A 22671-nucleotide genomic window follows, 5' to 3' on the forward strand; every position below is an offset into this window, starting at 1 on the left:
CGATTAGGGGTAACCTAAATGTCCGCTTCATACAGAAGGTGTAATCCCTAGCACAGTATTTGCTTTGGAGGTGTACAGTAAGTGATTGAGACGATTCAAACTGGATTCAAAACTGAAAATTGCTGTAAAAACCTTCTAATTTTAATTTTATCGAGTAATCATCGAAAATAAATTGCCCATTTGCAATTAGTGAATTTTAATTTAAATTGACTTTAAATGCGAGTGAGTGACTGAATGAGTGAGTGGGCATCACTGACCGTCCTGCTGGCCCTGCGGGGCAGGGTGTGCATGGGTAAGGCTGAGACAGGCCTGGCAGCAGGAGGAGGAGGTGGTGGGGGGGCTGCAGTGGTCTGGCCCTGGGGGTCCCGGGCGATGAGCATTCGCACACGGCTCCCGCAGCCCTGGAGCACCTTCACCACCTGGTCACTGGCCAGGCCCCGTGTGGGCGTCTCCCCGATACGCAGGATGTGGTCCCCCGTACGCAGCCGCCCGTCCTGTCAGAGAAGAAAAGGAGAGAGACTAAGTAAGAGACCAGTACAACATTCTCAGGCCGACACATTTCAGGTTGAATTTGATGCTGTTCATGGAAGATCATAATAGAAACTTTGAAAGGAAAACATTTCAACAACTGGGCAAACTTGAAAGCCAATTCAATCCATACACAATGATATTCAGTGTGGGTCAGACACGAAAAGCACCCTGCATGTGTTTCACTACAAGGGGTGTAACGGTTCGCGGGTATCACCCGTAACGTTCGGTACAAGTTCACTGAAGTGAACCGTGATGCACAACATTTGTTTGATTTCCCCACATCTTGACGTTCTCAGTTTTATCAACAAGCTGGAAATTCTATTCTGCATGGCCTAGTGTGTTAACTAATTCACATAACGTGTGCGTCCAAAGGCAGGCGCATCTGCCGGTTTACCATATTATGACCCTTGGTATGAACATTCGCTGCATTTCCCACTGTAACCTTGAGGGATAGGTTTGTTTTGGTTTGCAACAAGGGAATTGGCAGGTAGATACAGTACTACAGTATATCACTTAGTTTTGACGCTATTGTCAGTGAAGATGAGCTCCTTGCTTGTGCATTGGTGCCTGGGTCCTCTCCTCTGCTCTTGCAGGCGCTTAAATGTTATCCCTGCCTAATAAGTGCAGGCTAGATAACTGATCAGAAGTTAAATTCCTTTCCTTGTAATATTTCCTCATATGAGCCACACAGCCCATCAATTTGAACGTGTAGTCATGTGGCATCTGTCTTGGAGCATTTAGGCCTAAGGTGTGATTCTGCTCTGGGGCTGGGGTCAATTCCATTGAAACTCAAATGGGTAATTGAAATTCAGCATTTAGTTAACTGAATGAATGATAGAATAATTAAGCATTGAAACATGTGGAGAAGTTAAAAATAATCAAGCAAGAAAACATATTGAAAAGTTTAAACAAACATGGATGGATTGCAATAAGCTTCATTTCCTGAAATGACTGATGACATGATTGACCTTAGCTTATGAATGGGGTATGTGCTCAGAGTTACTACTGTATTATAAAAGTGGTAATGAAATCTTGTAGTATGAATGTATTTGTTGGCTCTTTGTTCTCGTTATAATCAATTGATTGTATTTCTCTAAATGATCACCAGTTGGCCAGAACAAGTTTATATGAACACTATACATTCATAAAAACCAAACCGTGACCCAAAAACGGTCCTACTGAACCGTTACAACCCTATTCACAACATGGCCTACAATCAACCATTCAAACAAATGAACAAACCAAGTGGAAGAGATCCATCTGAATCCTGCAACTCTGATAACATTCAACATGTGCTTTATTTACAATTTGGTCCTCCTATGCATTTGATATGCCACTTGAACAGGCTGTCGACCCTGGCTTGCGGGGCTAAGCTAGGGAAATGTATTTTTCCACGTACAGGTCAAGCAGAAGAAACTCAGCAGGGAAAAAGAGGAGAAAAAACTAAACATAAGACACAAAGAGGGGAGAGCAAAAAAAAAGACATGAAAGGCGTTTGATGCATAAACTTGTGCTGGAAATCTCCTCAACTTCTCCCTGCCTCTGTGCTCGGGACAACGGGGGCGCATTGAAGCCGGCCGCAGCCATTAAACGTTGAAATGGGAAACGCCAGGGCAAACAAAGCCCCAATTTTGACAGCTTTTTTGGAGCATAAGATCCAGTGATGTGTGAAATGCTGCACTGTGCCTTTTGAACAAGAAGGGTTTTGTGCCTGGGCTCTTGGACATTCGGATAGAGAAAGAGAGAGAAAAGAGAAAGAGAGGGGGCTGGAGAGGAGGAGGAGTGCGAAAGAGTTTCAAAAACAGGGACGGGGTGTTTCAACCCAGATCTCTCCTGGATAACACTTTTAAAAGAGGTTAAAGCTGACATTGACCTTTTCTTTTTTTTTCTTTTCTTTTCTTTGGGGAACAACTCAAATGACATGTTCCCATGTTATCTCTCAATGATCTCCAAACACACAAAAGAAAGGGGGGAAAAGCAACGCATTTAGTGGAAAAAGGGGGTGCTGGCAAATGAACATCGGCTGTGTCAGGACTTCTGGCATCTGCGAGTAAACCTTTCCTGAACATCTCTGTAATTTGCGAAAAGCGGTCCTTCGAACCAGACGCTATGTGCAGCGAGGGTGTAATCCCCTTACAGGGTGATCATTTTTTCCCCTCTTGCTCAATGGCTATTATAATGTAACTGAGCCTTTTGTGTGCGCACTGGGCATTAATTCAGCTAAACTGGCGGTTACTATTCATAGGGGATGACCGGTCTGTTGCTGGAGGATCAGACGGAGAGGGAAGCATTTAAAGCAACACAATAAGTTATGTATTGATGTAGGCTAACCGCTAACAATCCTTCCACAACAAAAAAGGGTCATGGCCTATATCTTAATGTGCTTATCAAATTATCTTGATTCGATTTATTGAATTGACTAACAGTGTTATGAACTAATCCATTTACTGATACATTGATTGACCACTGACATAACTAATCACAGCATTAGATGTTAAATCATCACAAACAAAACTGTTGTCAAAGTGGGCAACATTTGTACTGTTGAATCTCAGGCCTTGATCGACACCAATGAGGTCCACCTAGAGAGAATTCAAAAGCCTGCCTGAGGCACTCCTGTTAGAAGACCTGTGACATGTTAGCGTAAGAGTGTATTTATCAGCCCAACCTTATCGGCAATGCTGTTTGGCACCAGAGTCCTCACCACCACCCCTGTGGCCTTGCCTCCCACAATGCCAAAGCCCAGGCCTGAGCCGTCATTCACCAGCTCTATCTCCTCCACATGGCCCCACTGCTCCTGGAAAATAGAGAAGGGGAAGAAAACCAGAGTGTCAATTCTCTGTTGGCCAAAATAGAATGATGACTTCATAGCAGAACCAACAATTAGATACTTTTGTAAAGAAATAAGGTAGTGTTCCTGATTTTCTGAGGCCAGCTATTGGACAAAGGAAGGTATAGTAGGACAATGAATTTAAGTAACAAGTTATATCATTTAGTGGAATTACCAGAATTAAGCAATATAAATCATAATGACTTCTTTTGTGTGATATTAACTAAACCACTGTGGGTCACTGCACACTGCTGAGGAGCAACAGCTGGACGGACTTTTAATGGTTTCACTAAATTTCAGGAATATAAGTGGCTGATCAATGTTTGAGGTCAGAGAGTCCCTTGGGTCTTGTTTTCCAGCCCCACTACCTCCCTGATCACATACATACAATTCCCCTGTCCTAATCACAATGTCTCCAATGGTTCTTTATTAACCGCCTGCAATCAGAACAGTTCTTTTCTCTTATTACATGGTGTTATCTGATGGGTGACTTCCTCCATCGTTTGCTCTCTATCTAATGAAACCTCATTGTGGTGCAGCCCATGGTGAGTCCCTGGAGACAAAGCGTTTTACCCTGCCACTTATCCTGAGCACAGAAAAGAGCCATTCACCAGATAAGAACTGGAGCTAGTTTACGTCTTAACTTTCTGTTAAGTAAATAAGCCTTGCAAGTCTCACTACAAGCAGGGAAACCACTACAAGCAGCCTTAGGCCATACCTCTGCAAAGTTCTACAAGCAATTTAAAACCTGTCTTAGAAATGTTTAGGCCTATGGAGTCTTGATGTTTACAGTGCTACTTGTGCGTACACATGTCTTATTCTGAACTGGAAGCATCTACCTGTTAGGAGTTTCCTGATCCTAAAAGCATACAGAAATGCTGTAGCTCAGTATGAATAAAAAATAAATAAAAAAAACAGTTGGGCTAAATTGCATTTCCTTCCATGTTTTCAGTTTTGACCCATGAAATGTTACAGAATTATTACACAAACACAGGAGAGTTTGCTTATGAAATCCAAACAAACAGCTCGAGGTTTGGGACGGTTTTAATGAGAAAGCCATAATGGGAGCTCAGAAAAAAACTGTTCCAGTGGGAACCGGTCTTCTAGATCACTACTGCAAGCAGGCCTCTCCGGCATTGTATCAGTCTATCACACTAGGTTTTAAATGTTCAAATGAACTACGATAAGGGTTCAAGATAACACCAACATGCTGTAGAATGTAATGTCAGGAATGAGGTGGGTGTATGAGAGAGGAATGTACCAAGGCAACATTAGCTCACACAAGCTGCCATTTTAGGCACAAAAGTAATGAATCCCTGGAGCCTTTTTTCACATTTAAATGGTTTTCTTAGAAAATGTTCTCAGCTTTTCACAATAATAGGACATGTTCACATGGAGAGAGGGGGCAGGGGAGATTCTAGGAGAAGTTGAGAAGACTCAGAGGAACATTTGTTTGGGATGACTCAACTGATAGGTATCAGCATCGGGGAGAAGAGTGGCCGAACAACCATTAGCTCTTTGATTGACATGTGCCTCATCTTGGGGAGTTAACATGGCTGACTAACTTGGCTTCTCTCAAGAGTACAGGGATCCATATATATGTTAACCTGTCAAAAATGACAAAAGCTATTGTATGACAGAATAAATACACAATAAACAGCATCACAGCAGAGCGATATTTGACGTTTGATTTATATCTCCATTTTATGAGTGGGTAATTCTGATCTTTCCAGTGTTTACTGTCCATTTTCTTCTGACAAAAAAGAATGGAAAGAGGATAGGAGCGGTGCCAGGGCAACACTAAACTATTCTAATGTGGGGAATCACCACTTGTCTGGATTTTTGTCGAGGGGTGGAGTCTTGGCTTTGCTGTGACAGATAGTTAGGGCTGGGGAACTGCAATAAAATCAGATCCAGACCTTTTCTTTTTTTTTTTCTCTTACCCAGCGCTCCATTAAACACGACCTCAAGAGAAACAGCACATGAATAAACCAAAAGGCCCAGACCAGCTAGGGCTTGATATGCAGGATGTGGCATTGATCCAAGGGGGATTAAAAACAACAGGAATAGTGAAATGCCACACGATAATGACCCAAAATAGGCGACATATTATCATAATGGCTGGAACTAACCAGTGTCGTACTGTTTGTATTAAACTCGGGGTCTAGCACTTGTTTTTATCGTTGCTGGAACTTTCCGTTGCTTTTAAGGGATTTCTACAGGGCTTTTCTTTTGGTTATTTAATTAAAGAGAGGGGGAACTGTTGTGTTTGTTGTCAGAGCTCTGGGGTTAATAGTGTCCATCACCCTGTGTGTGTTGATCTTTCACCCCCTCACGTTTATTTCTCCTTCCAAAGAAAAGAGAGAGGTCACTCTAAAGCTATGCACACATGGGTGGACACCCGTGACCAGTGTTCATGCATTGTCAATAGAAGATCCAGGTGTACTTTCTTTCTTTCTTTTTTAAATCACTGGCGACGGTGCTATGTGATAACCAATCAGAGGATGAAGAAAGGGTACGTCTCCTAACGTTTCCTGAATGGTATACTACCATACTTTAGTTTCACTGCATACTTTGCCAAGCTCGTCACGAGACAAAATCTCTGTATGTGTGTACACCACTTAAATTAACCCTCCTAACGTCAGTTTGGATGAAAAGCCAAAAGCTATTTTAGCCTGTTGAGTCTAATAGTAATGATTATTATAATAGGAATGATTATTATAATAGTAATGATTATTGTTCACATAAGCAGGCACATGCACAGGTTTTTTTTTGTTTCTTTATCATCATCGCAATTAAAGTGCCCCTTCTCTGATCATCACAAACTCTATGCACAGCCCTGATTATATACTTAACACAAAATAACCAAAGAGAAAAGCTAAAAAGGCAATTTACCCTAATGGTTTGAGCGAGTGAGAAATGAATTAACTGAAAACTGACAAGAGTAGTATAGATGACCACATACTCTAAGGACACAGCAGCGTAAAAAAAGACTTTCCTCATTCTATAATGATTTCCACAACAAACCCGTTTGATGCAGACCTACTATTTCTGTGCATTAGGGCTCCTAACTCTCTCTGCCCTCATCTCTTTGACTACCATGTCATGTCTACATTATACATTAATTGAACCAGCGCTCAGGCTTAAATACATAGTGTCAAGGCAATCCTGCCGTCGAAGCACTAACTTGATTTCCTAAAGGCTTTAAGGGAATAGACATCATTCATACACTCAATGTCAACAGCTCTAAAGGTGCAACACTGAATAAATATGAATTTCAAATCAGGGCTTTAACTGATATCGAGTCAAGGCCTGTGACCTTAAACTAACCTCTAGATATGATTGATGCCCTTTGCACTCGAGCGATGGTCAAGTACTTGTTTTGTGTGACAGGCTACAGAACAACATTACAGTAAATAGACTACACTCATTGCAGTACACATGTTGCACACATTCTGATGCCATGTTCAAACCTTGTACTGTATATGCGTGAAAATGAGTAAGGTTGTTTAGAGGGTGCTTCAGCCAATGAATAACACATCTTCTAACACAGAAGTCAGAGGTGGGAAGTTTGCTTGTTTTCAAGCAAGCAATTATATTCTTTTGATTAAAAATGTTGACATTCGAGCCATCATGTCTACGTTATTCAACCATAAGAAATCAATACGCGTACCAGCTTCGCAACAACAAGAGTTGTGCCTCTGTCTTCTGACAGGTTGTCTGAATCAACATAAGAAAACAACTTAACGACAGTTGTAATGCAACATTCAAAACACAGCACCTGGTCATCATGTATACCTGGAAACTCTTATCTACAGTTGTTAACACAACAATGGCAAAGCCTGAAGCCTACATGCTCCGTTCCTTACCATGGGAATAGGCGTGGGTGGGCTGGCTTGTGTGTTCTGTGTGTGGGCGACGGAGAGTATACCCCTGGCCACCACCAGCTCCACTCTGTCCCCTGGCTGCTGGAGCAGACTGATGGCCTGCTGCTGGGTGACACTCTGGTCCAGGGGAGTCCCGTTGATCACCAGGATCTGGTCGTTTTCTTGCATGCGCCCATCTCTACAAGCCATATACAAGGGAATGGAGATCTTTTGGCCACACTTCAAACGTATAAGAAGCCTTCATAGACCCTTTATAAAAGTGCTACATAGGAGTTATATTTTCATCGGCACGCCACAACTTAGGAACACAATGAATTCCGAACCTTTGTTAACCAGGAAATCACATTGAGATGAAGAATAGATTTAACAAGGGATTCTGTGCTCATTTTTGCTGGTGAGACTTGTATATTACAGAGTAAGGGCATGCATGTAGCCAGTGTATCCCATTCATAGTAGTGGGTGACATCTTTAAGCAACTGGTACAGAATGACTAATAAATACTAATGTCATTGGTCATTGTTATTCGTATGGTGGCAGCGTGTCTCACCTGTGTGCGATGCTCCCTGGTTGGACCTGTCTGATGAAGACTCCGTGGCCTCCAGTCCCCTCAGGCCTCAGGCCCACCACACTGAAGCCCAGGCCCCCAGAGAATGGCTTCACCAGGCTGATGTGTTCCGTTTGACGTCCCTACAATGGAAGCCACAACTGGTCAGTTCCAATGTGGTGTTCTTGTTAATGATTGAAAATGCAGTCTAGTCTCTATTCAGCTCCCTTTCAAATGATACAAAAACTGAAGAGCATGAAGCTGAGAAATTGAAACTACCAGTGGATGAAAGTACAGTTCATATGAGAGATAAAAATGTAAAAGCAAATGACATTGGTGGGAAATATGAACCAAGTTGGATACGATTGTTTATGGAAAATACACAGGTGACACTGTTACAGTAATCTGTTAGAGTTATCTCTACCAACTGCAATACATCAAAAAACACACTGCTGACACTGACTGATCAAACCTAGAACATCTCTACCTAATACAGTAAATCTAGCCATAACCACGGTGTAACTGCACGCTTGCTGTGAGGGCAGCATTGAGGGGGTGAATGCGTAGGCGGAACAGGTGCGGCCCCCACCTTGGCTGTGGTGCGGATCCATCGATGGAGCTGGTCAGGGGAGGGGTAGCCTGCTGCGGACGGGGCCGAGCCATTGGACAGCACCGAGCCCTGGCCGGACGTGCACAGGCTGCTGGCTGGGCGGCTGGCACTGACTATCAACTGGCCTCTCCTGGAGAAGCTGAACTCACTGCAGGCGTCTGGAGGCATGCAGTTTAGCTACACACAGAGAAACGGGAGAGGAGAGGTTTTTTTCCATCATGGATAGTGTTGCAGTTTGGGAGAGCTGGTCTGTTTGCTGTTGAGGTCTGAGTGATGTAGTAGAATAGTAATGTATGGACAATATGGTCAGAGAATAGAAACAGACGAAAACGACAAAATATGAGTGTTTCTCCAACATCCTCCACCATCGATATGATGGACTATAAAGGCTCTCAAAGTTTAAATGCTGAAGGAGGGGGGATGACAAACAGAACAGTACAAATAAATGAGGAAGAAATGTGTCACAATGTCAGACAATCATGTGAAAAGATAAAATTGAAAAGGTAGACAATTTGAAACTGATGGGGTAAAAATTAAACATTATTGTAGCCTCCAAAAACGGCTATTATAGGAGTATTGTAACAACAACTAAGCTGCATTCTTATAACATTAGATACGACCTGAAAATGCCCTGCAGATCAGTGTTAGATACAAGAACAGACAATGAAAGTGAAACAATGGCGCCCTTATAAGCAGAGGCAACGTCTGCAAAAAAATAAAGCGAGTAAGAGGGACAGAGGGGAGGGGAGGGAAAAATCAATAGATTCCTCTGCAGCTCTCCCCAGTCCCAAACAGGTAATGTATTAATGACCTTTAGACTCACATTGTGGAAACTTATCAGTCTCCTGCTTATTTAGGCTGGGCTGACAGAGCAGGTTCCTGGGCCATTTCATCAATATATCTCAGACAAGGCCGTTACTCAAACCAAGACAGTAGATATTAAAGCTTGATAGATCTACAAAAAAACACAGCCACCACCTCCGGGCTTTTTATCCACAATAGGTTTTCACCTGACGCATTCATAGACACTTGTCCGACCTTCGCAGCACTTACAATATCAAGACAAGCATTGGTTATTGCCATTATCTTAATTTGGCATGTGGATTGTTTATTGTAAGGAGTACTTCTTTTTTTTTTTTTTACATCAATAAAAACCTGTCCTGAATACAAATTAGGCTGTCTAGTGGTTTTGATGCATCCTCTCCGGCTTAAACATACGGTATGAAATGTTGTGCATAAGCACAGTTAAGTATAGCACACAAAACACTGAGGGGAAAAAAATATATATTTCATACCAATCATAAACGGTGTGATTCCTGTATAGTAAGGTTTGGGTACAGTATGTTGTGTGAATACGTTTGGATTACTTTCTCATGCATAGGTCTGTCATATATCACTAGTGATGTTGCTAGATGTATACCTTACACAATCATCACATTCAACGCCCTCTGTATTTATTGGGACAGTGAAGCATTTGTTCTTCTTTTAGGGCTACACTCCAAAAGTGTGGATTTGAAATCAAACAATGACTATGAGGTTAAAGTATAGATCCTCAGCTTTTATTTGAGGGTATTTGTGTACAGATTGGTTTCACCATTAAGAAACAACAACAATTTTATGCATAGTCTCCATATTTCAAGACATTGGGATAATTAGCTTGACAGGTGTTTCTGGTTAGTCAGGTCTGTTCCTCACACCATTTGTGCCGGCATGAGAGAGCTGTCAATGTCTAGTATTTATTCTCGGCTTTGCGTTTGCCTTTGGAGTCTGCTAACTTGAGGACCTAAGAGGTGTCAGTGAAAGTTAAGGAAATTATTAGGAGGCTGAAATCTCAGAAAAAAAACTGAAGCACAGCCAAAACCTTAGGCTTACCAAATACATCAGTTTGGGACATCATTAAAAAAGAAAGAAGCAGAAGCAGCAGAATGAATTCTGAATTGTACAGAAACATCTTGTTTGCTGAAGTACAAGCAAATGCCTCTGAACTCATTGGACGGTGCTTCATAGAGCAAGACAATGACCCAAAACATACTTCCATAGCAAATAGGGGGTTTTGCAGGCCGAAAAAGTGGAAAGTTCTTGACTGGCCAAGTCAATCTCCAGATTTAAATCCAATTGAATGCATTTAATTAGCTGGAGGCAAAAAGACCTCAAAACAAACAATAACTGAAGATGCAGGCATGGCAGTGCAGGCAAGGCAGAGCATCACCAGAGAAGATAGTGTCTGGTGGGCTCAATGGGACTTCAGGCAGCTATTGCATGATGTGTTTAATTTTGACATTATATTAATCTGTCCGAATATTTTTTGGTGGCCTGAAATAGGTTATAAAAAGTGTTATATTTTCTAAATGGTGAAACCAGTACAGAGATCTCCTCAAATAAAAGCTGAGAATGTATACTTTAACCTAACCCTATAGAGCCAAAAGTAGAGAAAATGCTTCACTGTCCCACTTATGGATCGCACTGTATGCTACTCTGTTCTATTATTGGGCAGAGGTCCTCAACTCCAGCCCTCACATTCTATTAGGCCTAGGCAGACACTGCTGGTCCTCTGTGACTATAGTTACACATTAACAGGTGAGATATAGAAGTGAAATGTGCCTTACTTTCAAATCTACTTTATTGGTTTATTTTGGTAAAAACTTTGATGTTTCATGGCCTTCCTTACACAGATTAGTACTTTCCTTAGACAGATGAGTACTAAAACCTAAATGTTTGAAAAACAAAAAACAATGACAGAATCAGCTTTGCAATGAAATAGAGTGGCACCTCTCATTTTATTTTGTGATTTGGGGCTGACTGCACCTTGACACATGTTGGCAGAAGCCATGTACCTCCTCAGGGACTCAACCCCACCATAACATTGTGTTCATTGTTAAAAATATCTAGCATTAGATGGGATAGAAGCTGATTTCCAACAATGCCACAGTCTGTACTGGGCTGGTCTGGTTACACATCCACAATAGATACTGAAACAGCACTGGAAAGGACCATGTTAACGGAAAACATCTGAGGCAGCACAGTATGGTTCTGTAGTTTGTAAAGCCCCTTAGAAGAGAAGTCAAATCAGAAAGTGTAACCTCCCTTCTTGACCTGTGTCAGGTGCCCTTTCTCACCTGGTCTTTGAGCTGTTTGATGGAGTGCTGCAGGGTGAGGATGTGTCCCAGGAGAGGGCTCTGCAGGGCCTCCCTCAGTGCCCCCAGCCTCTCGTTGTGGGTCCACTCCTCACGCTGCGTAAGCTTAGCCTGAAGCCTCTCCAAGGCCTGCAGGACCTGCTGCCGCTCCACACTGGATACTGAGGTCAACACACACACACACACACACACACACACATTTACATCTTTAACCCAAAATGCCACTAAAATAAATCAACAGTTCAATAAGAAGCAGTTGAGCAGCTGTACCTGTTGGGACATTTTCATACATTGTCCTCCCTCTGTGTCTTGTGATGCAGTCTGTATAAGGAACAGTAGGACAAATATAACACCTCACAATTACCATATTATCATATTTCTGACCCTGTGCCCCCCCCCCAAAAAAAAGTGATTACACTTTGTCAAGGCAGTTGACAATGCATCATTACATAGATGGGCAGAGTATAGCCTATGCATATGATATGCATCTATTTCTAGCTAGTGCTGGCATAGGTGCATTGGATTGGAACGAACTATCAAGTAAAAACCCTAGGTTGTCTTGTTCATATTACAAACCTTTTCGTGGAGTTCTTTCTCTACGTTAAATGTAAAGTTGTCAGCCAAAAAGTAGGTAAATTGGTCTGTCTATATTGTCGAACAGTCGTGGTTCTGTTAGCAAAGCAGATTAGCATTGGCGAGCAGTCTCAACAGAGATAGCCTAGGCAATGTAGCTAGCAAGCTATATAAACATGAACAAAGTAATACAAAATACACCAAGTTGACACATCAGATCACTAAAATGAAATCAATCTACAATCATTCTGGCAAGAGCATTGATTTTGTTTTAGCATTCTTACCTGTGTCCAATCGGAAGTTTCAGTCGCACCTTACCTGAAGCAGGAAGTAAGATCAGCTGGGTAAAAAGTGGGAGGATGACAAGAATGAAAACAAACTGGGAAAATACACCACAAACTATTTACTTATGAGCAAAGTAAATACTGTTACAGCCTTTTAGTAGTTTCAGAGCCAGACAGGTAAAGGTTGGACGCTAACATTTGCTTTGCATGCAAGTGGGAGTGCAACAGGTGCACACAACATTGTGTCATCTTTCTTAACTTTACAAGCTCGTGCTACTTCTGAAAAAATCACTCTGTCTCTCAGCCTGTTTCCATTATTACCTACCCCCTACCAGTAAAACAACTTGTGGATGCTGTATCAGTATTCCTTGCAAACTTTCTGTCAGTGCTGCTCTTTAGTGCTAGGTATTCATACTAGCTCCCTGCTGGTTAGCCAACGTCGTTAGCTTGTTTTGTTGGCAACTGTGCTGGCAGTACAGCATCACTTGCTAGCCATTATGACAAAAAGCTAGTGTAGTTAGTTTAAGTTGCGCACATGAACTTCAACAGTCTAATAGCGCAACCCGCTAAAAGTTAGGAAAACTATCTCAAAAGATGATAAAAGGGGACTTACTGGTACGAATTTACACGAATTTGGTCTTGCAGGACATTCAGAGGTATTGTTGCTTTAAAAACCTGTGATGTCACGTGACGTGACCCATGTTGGGAGTTTCAACATGGCGTCTCACTGGAGTCAAATGTTTTGTTTACGCACCTTATGGAGCATCTTGTTTTATTGTGCTTTTATCCAATTTATAATTGTTCTTGCAAATGATGTGGATAGTTGTGAAAATCTACGCCTTGGACAATATCCTTTTGCATTTGTGTGCGCTGTCACGACGTTTGACCACACACTGTGTGACACTGTCAGAGGGTTAGCTAGGTAGGTAGATAGCTAGCTAGTTAGCATATCATTGAAGATACTTTTAGTGAGTAGGAAGCTCGTTAGGTTTTTTTAATTACATAGTCAGGGGGTTAGAAAGCTATTATTCATTGAGTCGATCGTTGTCTCTCATTTGCATCATCACCTGTCAACTGAACTGGCTGACCATGGCAATGGGGCATGAATGAGTTATTGTCTTGTGCATTCATTCCGTCATTCATTCATCTAATCATCGTCATTGTTTGTGTAAACCAATTAAAGCCACTGTCAATTATATTTTTTGTGTTCTCAAATAATGAAATATAGCCCTTACTATTAATGATGAATATGAGTTGTAAATATGAATTAGAGCGTTAAAAGACTAACCTGATCATATCCAAAGCAGTTAGGACTGATTACTCCATTGTTTGTGTTTAAGAGACTGTAAGCATTAAGATAATGACTTATAGCCGTGGATTATGTCGAATCATGTCTAAAAAAAAAAAATAACGGGATGTCATTTCTTTGGCACCAAAGATATGTCACAGAAGTGTCAAGTGCTTTTTGCATTTTAAAATGCATTTGGTCCATTGTTTATGTTTTGTTGGTGTCCTCGCATGTGTGACGGGCGTTGGGGTTCGAACCCAGGTCTCCCACTTGGAAGACAAAAGCATCTACCATGATTCCAAGAGGACATGCTCAAGGTCTGAGGGCGACACTTGAGCTTACATGTCTCAGGCAGGGCTAACTGATCACAAGAATGTGATTCTCAATCACAACATAAATCACTGAATGGAACACATCATATGTATGTGCTTCCTATCGTAGTGGTGTCTTCAGGATGCCGATGATTGAAGACACTGTATAACAGCCTGTCTTGTATTTGTTATAGGCCTAGGTCCATTATGTTGTGCTGGAGAGAAAATGCTGTGAATTACTGATGATACTTTGTCATTGCCTTAATGCTGTTCAAGTATCTTTGCAAAGATCCCAGGATAGACGATGCTACTCAAGAACCAGAAAATTGCAAGGACACGATTGCTTGGGGTGAGTGATTGTGTTGTGATGAGTGGTGGATGTACTATACATCCAACACTCACTCAAGCCATAAGTACATGGGAAACTAGAATGTAATTACAGATGACACTGCAACTGCATGTCAGTAACATGTGATGTGAAATGACATTATTATTATGAATTTCACTGTATTAACAATTTGATGTTTTGGGCAACTTGGTTATGTAAAGTCTTCATTCATCTGTTTACCTAGATATAAGGTAATGCCATGAAAATAAATAATCTGTCTGCATAAAGGATCAAATTCCCAGTGGATAGTCTTTCAAAGTTTGAGGCATGATCTAAGTTAGCTCGCTGTTACTACACAATCAAATTGATTTGAATAGTGTTTTTTACAAGTGCCAAGGGTCAAGGTGCCAATTTACCAGAACCTGTTGAAACCAGAGGATTTGACATGTGGTCTCCATATAGTTTGCCACCTTAAGAACTGCAGAAAGTAGACAGAGGTCATATAACGGATGGGACTACTAAGCCCAGCTGTGGAAATTCAAACAGGCTTTTTCACAAGGCTCGAAGCACCAGGCAATGAGCACTAGCTGGCCGCTAGTAAGCCTTGGCATGCGCTTGCACCGCTGTCGAAAAGCGGCTAATGAGTGTTCAGCTTGCTAGATGTGTTAAGTGGTATGGCACATTATTTGACACTCTATTAGCTCAACTTCAAGAGATAGTCAGACCTCAGCCAGGCAGTGAGCCGAAGGTCTTAAAGGGGCAGTGTTGTATTTTAGGAAAGGCACAGAAGTGCAAGTTATTTCATCATTAGGCTAAAATGTATGCTTTATAGGTACTGTATCAGTTCAAACATGCTTTGAATAGCAGCATTTTTTAAATTATTAAAGCAAGGTCTGTCACTTTCCCAGTCATTTCAATTAATGTATACTGTATAGGCTTACCCCTGGATTTTGATGAATATGACATATAAATAGCATAACAAGATAATTACAACTGTTTCACCTTTCCATAACCAAAACACCAATGACTTAAGCTAAGATATTGCCTAGGGCCTTTCATTAATGTTAATGGATTTAATAATCAGACTGAAATGTAGTATAATAATTCTCATGCTTTTCATCTAGGTTGGATATTTGTACATTCAAAACACTTTGATCTATATTTTTTCCGTTCGCTCGCCTCACTTTTCTGGAAATTAAATCTGTTGAACAAGTAACCAAGTTTGCATGGCCTAATCCATTTCCTGTATCTCTTGTGGTTGTGTTGTGGTTTCAGTGGAATGCCTACCTGCTCCAAATGTCAGCTGTCGCCTGTCCAATGGGACAGAGTTAAGATTCAGTGGAGAGGAAGTCGGCTTCAACAAAAGCATCTCCTGCAGGAATGTGTATGTTCAAGCCCTATTGGAATTTTTGCATGCGTAAAACTTCACCATAATGTCAACTTTATGATGGAAAGATTTTTATTTCCAAGCTGCTTAATTAGCTATTCCAATCTTATCATTGAACTATCATTGAAAAATGTTTGAATTGTAGGTGATTTGAGCTTCCTTGTGATTTCCTTTCCAGGAGTGGTTATTCATACAAAGTAGCAGTGGCCCTGTCGCTCTTCCTCGGATGGTTAGGAGCTGATCGCTTCTACCTGGGATACCCAGCTTTAGGTACAGTATCACTTTTCACTGCTCTCTTTGATAGGTCTGTATACTCTATCAACTAACATGGATAATATGGTATTGTCTTCGATGAAAGGAAATGTATTTTAATGAAATAAATATAAAGATTCTCAAAAGGTAAAAGCAGGGAGTTGCCCAGAAACTGCATGATATCATCGTAATGATAAGATTATTACCCAATTTAGCCTACTTTTCCATTACTTTGGGATTTATTGTAACACTAGAAAGTGCACTCTTAGAAAAAGTTCGACCTAGAACCAAAAAGGTGCTTTGGCAGAAGAACCCTTTGCAGAACCTTTTCCACAGAGGGTACTACATGGAGTGTTCTACATGGAACAACATGGAACCCGCACTGCTGGACAGAAACAACCTTGCAGAGTAGTATTAGTTGATTAGTTGACCATATATCAAAGATGAGGATTAATCAACCAATCCAGGTCTTTAAGAAGCTCAGGGTGTTACCCCTTCATGTGAGGACCTGAATAACACCGTCATTATCACACCAAGAAGGAGCCATTATAAAAAGCTGATAAACTGGATATTTGAGTCAAGTCTGAGCCACCCTGTCTCCTTCCCTTTTTGTTTTGCTCCTTTTCTTTCTTTTTTGGGGGGTTCTGGTGTTTTTTTATTTAATTAGACACCTGCAAGGTTACAAAGGAGCTAAAGGCTGAAAATCCTGCCTTTATTGCAGGGGTGGGGGTCTTTTTGTTTTTCCAGAGCATGGGGTGTGGGTACGGACAGACCCACACTGTGCAGGCGCGAGCCAGCTTTAGAGGCTGCACTGAGAAGCACCTGGCCTAGGTTGGCGCGGCCTTAGTCATGGTGCGATGGTGTATTAAGCTGGGAGGACAGACCTGGGCATTGTGGCACAGGCACCCGACTGGCATCTTTTTGAAAATGTCCACCAGGGAATTAACATACCCCCCCAAGCCCCGATGGAGCAATTCACAACAGTGTTAATAATGACTAATAATAAAGGACTTATTATCTTTTAATCACCAAAGTTGCAGTTTAAATGTGCCTGACATTAATATTCTCATTCATTTAGCAGTGTGTGTGGAATACAAGTATGCAGGCTACTGGATGTGTGTTCTGCCCTGATTTAAGACCAAGGCCAGAATTGTATTGTAGTGCATTGTGCAAAAAAATTCCACAAAAAGAAAACATTCTTTCTACATCTACCGTGTTTTAGATCAAACAAATATTCTTGGGATTAACAGTTTAAGTGTCCAATAAAAATGAGCACAAGAGATGAATCCAATGGCATGTGGACGTCATACTGTAGAATGCAGCTTTGGAATTGTGTCTCCACCAGTTGACACCTCAATACATCATAAAGAACTTGAGAGAAACCACATAGCAGAATGCCTGCTACGATTGAATTCCAACCAAAACTAATCTATGATATATTGTGTATTACAACAGGTGCAGCTTAAGTCAAGAGGATAATGGACCCAGTCTGATTTAGCTGTTTTCTCGTCTCTCTGTTTTTACACTTCAATTCGCCCTCTATCGCTGTGCAGTTCAAAAGCAAACTGTCGCTGTACACCGCTCTGTTGATTCCACTTCAGTCCCTTTCACAGAAGCACCTGTTGTCCCCCAAAACTCAAAGCTTTTTTGGAGGCTGAAGTTAACTTGGCACGGTGGTGTTTCAAAAAAACAGTGGGCTTTACTGACACAAACGAACAAACAACTCCCTACTCAGATTCGACCCAGCCGTGAAAATTGCTCACGTCTGCCCTCCAAAGATGTAATTTCCCATTCAGCCACACATGGATAAAATTGGAACGGAATACGGGGATGGGAAACTTGAAGCTTTGCCTACTGTAGCTTGAATTGTTAACAATGAAGTGCCACACACAGTGGGATAGTCAGTTTAATTCATTATTTATTTTTTTGCACACATACAAATAGAAAAGTGATATGTAGTCAAAGGAAAGTGTGTGCAGGGGGGTGGCATTAAACAATCCCCTTCTGACTACTGTATTCCCTCTTCTTCAGGCCTTCTCAAGTTCTGCACGGTGGGCTTCTGTGGAATTGGCAGCTTGGTGGATTTCATGTTGATCTCTATGCAGGTGAGTGAGAGCATCACGTCTCTGAAGGTAGCAGACTTAAAGGTTGAAAAGTAATTTAAATATTTTCAAAATAATGCCTAGAATGCCAGATAGGTGTGCTCAAACACAATCAAGCACAGCTAAGTACTTGAAATGATTTCAAATACTATTTGAACCCAGGCCTGGAAGATAGGATAGGTTTATGCATCCAATGAGGTAGTGTTCCAATGTGATAATGTAAGGTTCTAATATGGTAATGTTTCCTCTACCATGGCTTGGGCAGGGCAGACCATGTTGTCTTGCTATATTGTCCCATACGTTGTTCACCAGAATAAAAAATAAAAAATTCAGTTTGAATGTGCTTCAATGAATATACAGAAGCTGCTGTTTACCGCTAATAGTAATAATCCAATCTAGCGAGTGCAGCAAAAGTTTCACTTCCCAGAACAGCCTGGACTTTGAGAGAGAGACAGAGGCCAATCCATTTGTCATCCTGTTCACATCACCCTCTCTACACCCATTAGACTCCTGTGTTTGGGGGAAAAAACATGCATTGGCCATTAAAGTTCACCCAAATTACAAAATCAGGTATTTGGTTCCTTCCTTTGAGCACCTATTGAAAGGTTGCTTGCTTCCGATGCCTGTATCCTAGCCCACTGTATCACATCCAATAACAAAACAGAAACACAACAAACACAGAGTATAATTTTGTATTATTTATTCATTCTCACAGTCCCACTTTTAGGTTATTATATTCAACTGGGGGCTGATATTAAAGTAGCTTTTTCTGTGTTGAAGCGGCAGCAGCAGGCCCTTTTGATGGAGCGAGGCAGTGCTGTGTTTATTGTTGTCTTAATGTCTTATTGAAAGCCCTGGGAGAGCAATGCTTTTAACCAGCTCCGCTGCCTCTTTCTCTCTCTCCCTCCCTCGCGCCTTTTTAAAAAGAGTGACACTTTTGATAAAGAGTACCTCGTCCCCCAGAGAGCCCATTTAGACGTCGCACAAGGCACTAAAGCCCCATATTTTAGCAGCTAACTACCTGGACTAAGAGCAGCGCAGAGCAGGCAAATGTGTCTTTGAGAAGTGATGAATAAACAAAGGGAGGGGCGTGGGATTATTATTTATACACGTCGATTCTGTCGTGAACAAGTCAGCTTCTGTTTTCGGCACCACTCAGAGGTCCCCAGTTGAGTGATGTTTGGGGAATGTTCTAATTGACTTCCAAACTGGATAAAAGTGAGGATAAGTGGAGATAGACAGTTGTGATAGATAGATAGATGGGACATGGAGATTGTGGGTGGAAATTCGTCTTCTAAAGAGTCTCAAGTTCTTAGACTGGAGAGCCTGGATCTAGAAATCACATATGTATGTGCTATCAGAGAGTTGAGCGATTAGCTATTGTTGGTTCTCAGCCAATGGTGGAGTGCTGGTCTCGACATGGTAGCACACTCTGTGTGTGTGTGTGTGTGTGTGTGTGTGTGTGTGTGTGTGTGTGTGTGTGGTGTGTGTGCGCGCACGTGAATGTGTGTTCACTGGTCCCTCTTGGCTGTGGTTGCAGAGCAGCAGATGTGTGTTATCTGCTGGCCCCAGAGCCCAGGTTTTCACATGGAGCACCGTTGGTTTTCAAACACTACCGTCTGATGTGCATCCTGGAGTATTTGGGCTCTTGATACGAGCTAAAACTCATGAAAACAGAGGAAATCAAATCTTTTTGTAGATTGCTTTTTTGACAGGGAGAAAAGGCTCTCAAAACAATATTCAGGAACGCAAACGTGAAAAAACTAAATTTAGGCCAAACGAATTGGTGGGGGGAGCAACAGAGTTAGGCGGATAGGTGTAGGTGTGGTACAGTAAGTGTAGGTGGTTTGGGAAACACTTGCTGGTTTCTCAGACACAGATTAAACCTAGAAAGCATATTCTATGGAGAGTCTTCATTGAAAGTGTGATTTCGTCCAAGACTTGACATTTTAATTTGTGTCCGGAAAACTTCCTTTCAGTCCCTAAAAAGGTTTGCTACTTACCTCAGTGGTAGCTGTAGAATGAAAGAATGAATGTGTCTGTATACTGCAACGATGTCTGACTGATGTGCTTGTCTCTCCCTCCAGATTGTGGGTCCTTCAGATGGCTCTGACTACATAGTGGACTACTACGGTGCCCGCCTCACCCGCCTCTCCATCACCAACGAAACCTACAGACGAACACAACTCTCACCCTGACCGTGAGCACACTATTAGAAACCATTTGGTTCCACATAGAACCAATTCCACCATGTTAAAGACTCCACCAACACTCAAATACTTTGTTTTCCTGGCGCAATTAAACCATTGGAATCATTTATAAAATGCTGTGGCAGTGGACCTATTCTGAAGATGCTTTCTCACATAGATAGAAAAGGCTTTCAAAATAGGATACAGAAATATAGAAAGAGATACATATTGTTACAAAGAGAGCAGTTTGTCCCACATATTAAATGACATACAAAAAAACTGACCTTCACACCTTGACAAGTGAACCAGAGAGCAAGGTTGTCTGGATTGATCTCCCTCAACAGTTTTGACCAATTAGAGTCAAAGAAAAGTCTCTTGGCCCAAGGACACTTTCAGACCCCATCCATGGAAATGCCTACACACACACACCTACGCCCCATTTCCCCCTAGTCCCCAGTCTGGACACTGCACTAGGGAGGGAGCGATTAAATGTCAGCTCCTGTAAAGTAAACTTTGGGGAGGGTGCTTGGGGAACAGGGAAAAGGGCTTGTGAGATTGCAGTTATTATAGCTGGCATTGGTGCCTGAACCATAAAGCTCTCTACTTCCACTATCCACACACACACACACACACACACACACACACACACACACACACACACACACTCACACACACCCTTCCTCAAAGAAAATACACATCTATCATTCTGTCTCTCCTCTATCTCTACTTCTCTCTCTGTCTGTCTGTTTTCCTGCGCCCCCTCTCTGTGTAGCATGATGGAGGCCGCAGTGTGTTTGTGGTGACAGGGGTGTTTGGTTTAATCACGCACATGTGGAGCCCATTACAAGCCTTGAGTGTTTACATGAGTCCAGAAAGTGGGAGGGAGAGGGAGAGGAATGGAGAGGGTCGGGGTTGTTTCATATTACCTTATTTGCTATTGAAAATTGGGCAGAATATACTGTGTCGATCATCTTAGAACAAAAACTAACCCACAACATTTCTCTCATTTCAGGAGAAAAAGTGGAAGAAATCATCTCTGCTCTCCAGTTGTGATGTAAATGGTGTCACTTCTTCAGGATCCCATTTTCTACTCAAGCATTCCTGACACACGGACACACTCTGTCAGCTGACAGACACAGTAGTTCTGTCTGCATGTTCTATGGAAGGAAGCAGAACTCTGCTTGTGAACTTTTGCTGTGATCCCATTTCGTACCCTTCTCCCTGCAGCGTGCACACTCGTTCACTCCCCTTCATGGATTTTAAAGGAATGGGCTTGTGTCCATGTACAAAATATAGGCCAGTGAAAGCTCCATCTAGCCCATGCTCAAAGTGATGCAATGCTTGTACTATAAACCCATGACTTGGCAATTGTACACTTCAGGGTTAGAGGCCATGGTAGGGTATTGGAATGCAGCCTTTGCCATCTGAGCAAAGCCCTCCAAGACAGGGGAGGACTTTACAGCGACTCAGAATGAAACAAGTAAATCCCTGTAAAACATTGGTCTCCATCCCTGGTCCTTGAGGGTTACATGGTATTGTACGCAGCTTCTTTTGTTTCTGCCCAGCACTAAAACATCTGCTTCCAGTAATAAAGGTTGTAATGATAAGTTGATTTGTGGAGTAAGATGTATCAACTAAGTCCTACACACACTGTAGCTACCCAGGCCCAGGGCTAGTGTCATAGTGTTGCAATAGCATGTCACATTGTAATGCTTCCTTCTTGCTCTCTCTCTCCCAAAGGAACCTAATATGCACAGAGAACAGGTCCATTTTGTCATGTAATTCATTGTATATAGAAGTATGTATGTCTGTCCGCAAGGGAACTACTATATGTGTGTATGACTGTTTTGTTATCTTGTATTTACTTTTTTGTAAGTTATCATTTTCTGAAAAACAAAAATAAACATTCATGAAGAAACTTTGTGGGCTTGGAAAGGTCTTATTATGGTAGTGGATAAAGTTGAAAGATGATGGGCAGATAGATGAGAGAAGGTGAGAGGACAGAGATAGATAGATAGATAGATAGATAGATAGATAGATAGATAGATCAATAATAAATGAAAGTTGAATTTGGATGAAGAGAAAGAGTGGGGTGAATACAGTTAGGCTACACTGGATGAGCCTGATGCAGTTCAGTGGAGTGAGTAGAGAGAGAACCTTAAATCTACCATTGCAAGTTAATGAATCCTTAAGTTACCTAATTAACACAACTAATGAACATAATTCATAACCTCCAGTTGTTGGAGAGAAGGAAAGTGAGATAGGCAGGGAAAAATAAAGAAGGTGGGGCTTGAACCCTGGTCTGTAGGAGTGGAAGGCATTTCCATTACCGCTAGCAAAGGAGACTTACATTTGCACTGTCAAAAATGGCTAATTTAGACAGCACCGGTAGCTATATTTCAAAATGTAATTGATGGGTAG

General features: G+C 41.7%; 2 protein-coding genes across 7 annotated transcripts in view; one reads left to right on the plus strand and one right to left on the minus strand.

The window, feature by feature from the left end:
• patj (PATJ crumbs cell polarity complex component) overlaps positions 1 to 12443 on the minus strand; it is an 89174-nt gene extending 76731 nt beyond the window's left edge. For 4 of the 6 annotated variants that reach the window (XM_083671693.1, XM_083671695.1, XM_083671696.1 and 1 more), the window contains exons 1-8: positions 12394 to 12443; positions 11807 to 11857; positions 11519 to 11697; positions 8382 to 8579; positions 7796 to 7935; positions 7231 to 7426; positions 3200 to 3328; positions 258 to 494 (exon numbers count right to left, since the gene is read on the minus strand). In XM_083671693.1, coding sequence (XP_083527819.1) covers positions 258 to 494; positions 3200 to 3328; positions 7231 to 7426; positions 7796 to 7935; positions 8382 to 8579; positions 11519 to 11697; positions 11807 to 11828 — 1101 coding nt within the window. In that variant the 5' untranslated portion in view covers positions 11829 to 11857; positions 12394 to 12443. Of the gene's footprint in view, positions 1 to 257; positions 495 to 3199; positions 3329 to 7230; positions 7427 to 7795; positions 7936 to 8381; positions 8580 to 11518; positions 11698 to 11806; positions 11858 to 12112; positions 12218 to 12393 lie in introns of those variants that run through there. The other 2 variants (XM_083671694.1, XM_083671692.1) reach the window with 2 other exon arrangements.
• Positions 12444 to 13786: 1343 nt separating this feature from the next.
• Positions 13787 to 22160, plus strand: tm2d1 (TM2 domain containing 1). The gene is made up of 6 exons (XM_083671378.1): positions 13787 to 14341; positions 15596 to 15704; positions 15886 to 15977; positions 17991 to 18064; positions 20149 to 20261; positions 21263 to 22160. The coding sequence occupies exons 1-5, from the start codon at positions 14257 to 14259 to the stop codon at positions 20257 to 20259; spliced, it is 471 nt and encodes a 156-aa protein (XP_083527504.1). The 5' UTR covers positions 13787 to 14256; the 3' UTR covers positions 20260 to 20261; positions 21263 to 22160.
• The last annotated feature ends 511 nt before the right edge of the window (positions 22161 to 22671 follow it).

The sequence above is a fragment of the Argentina silus genome (genome assembly GCF_951799395.1).
Source record: "Argentina silus genome assembly, chromosome: 6".
Classification (NCBI taxonomy): domain Eukaryota; kingdom Metazoa; phylum Chordata; class Actinopteri; order Argentiniformes; family Argentinidae; genus Argentina; species Argentina silus.

Excerpts from the sequence above, each read along its gene's own strand:
- tm2d1 (XM_083671378.1), top strand. The coding sequence starts at position 14,257 with ATGCTGTTCAAGTATCTTTGCAAAGATCCCAGGATAGACGATGCTACT. Across the intron at positions 15,705-15,885 it reads AGCATCTCCTGCAGGAATGT|GAGTGGTTATTCATACAAAG; the intron begins GTATGTTCAAGC and ends TTTCCTTTCCAG. Across the intron at positions 18,065-20,148 it reads TCATGTTGATCTCTATGCAG|ATTGTGGGTCCTTCAGATGG; the intron begins GTGAGTGAGAGC and ends CTCTCCCTCCAG.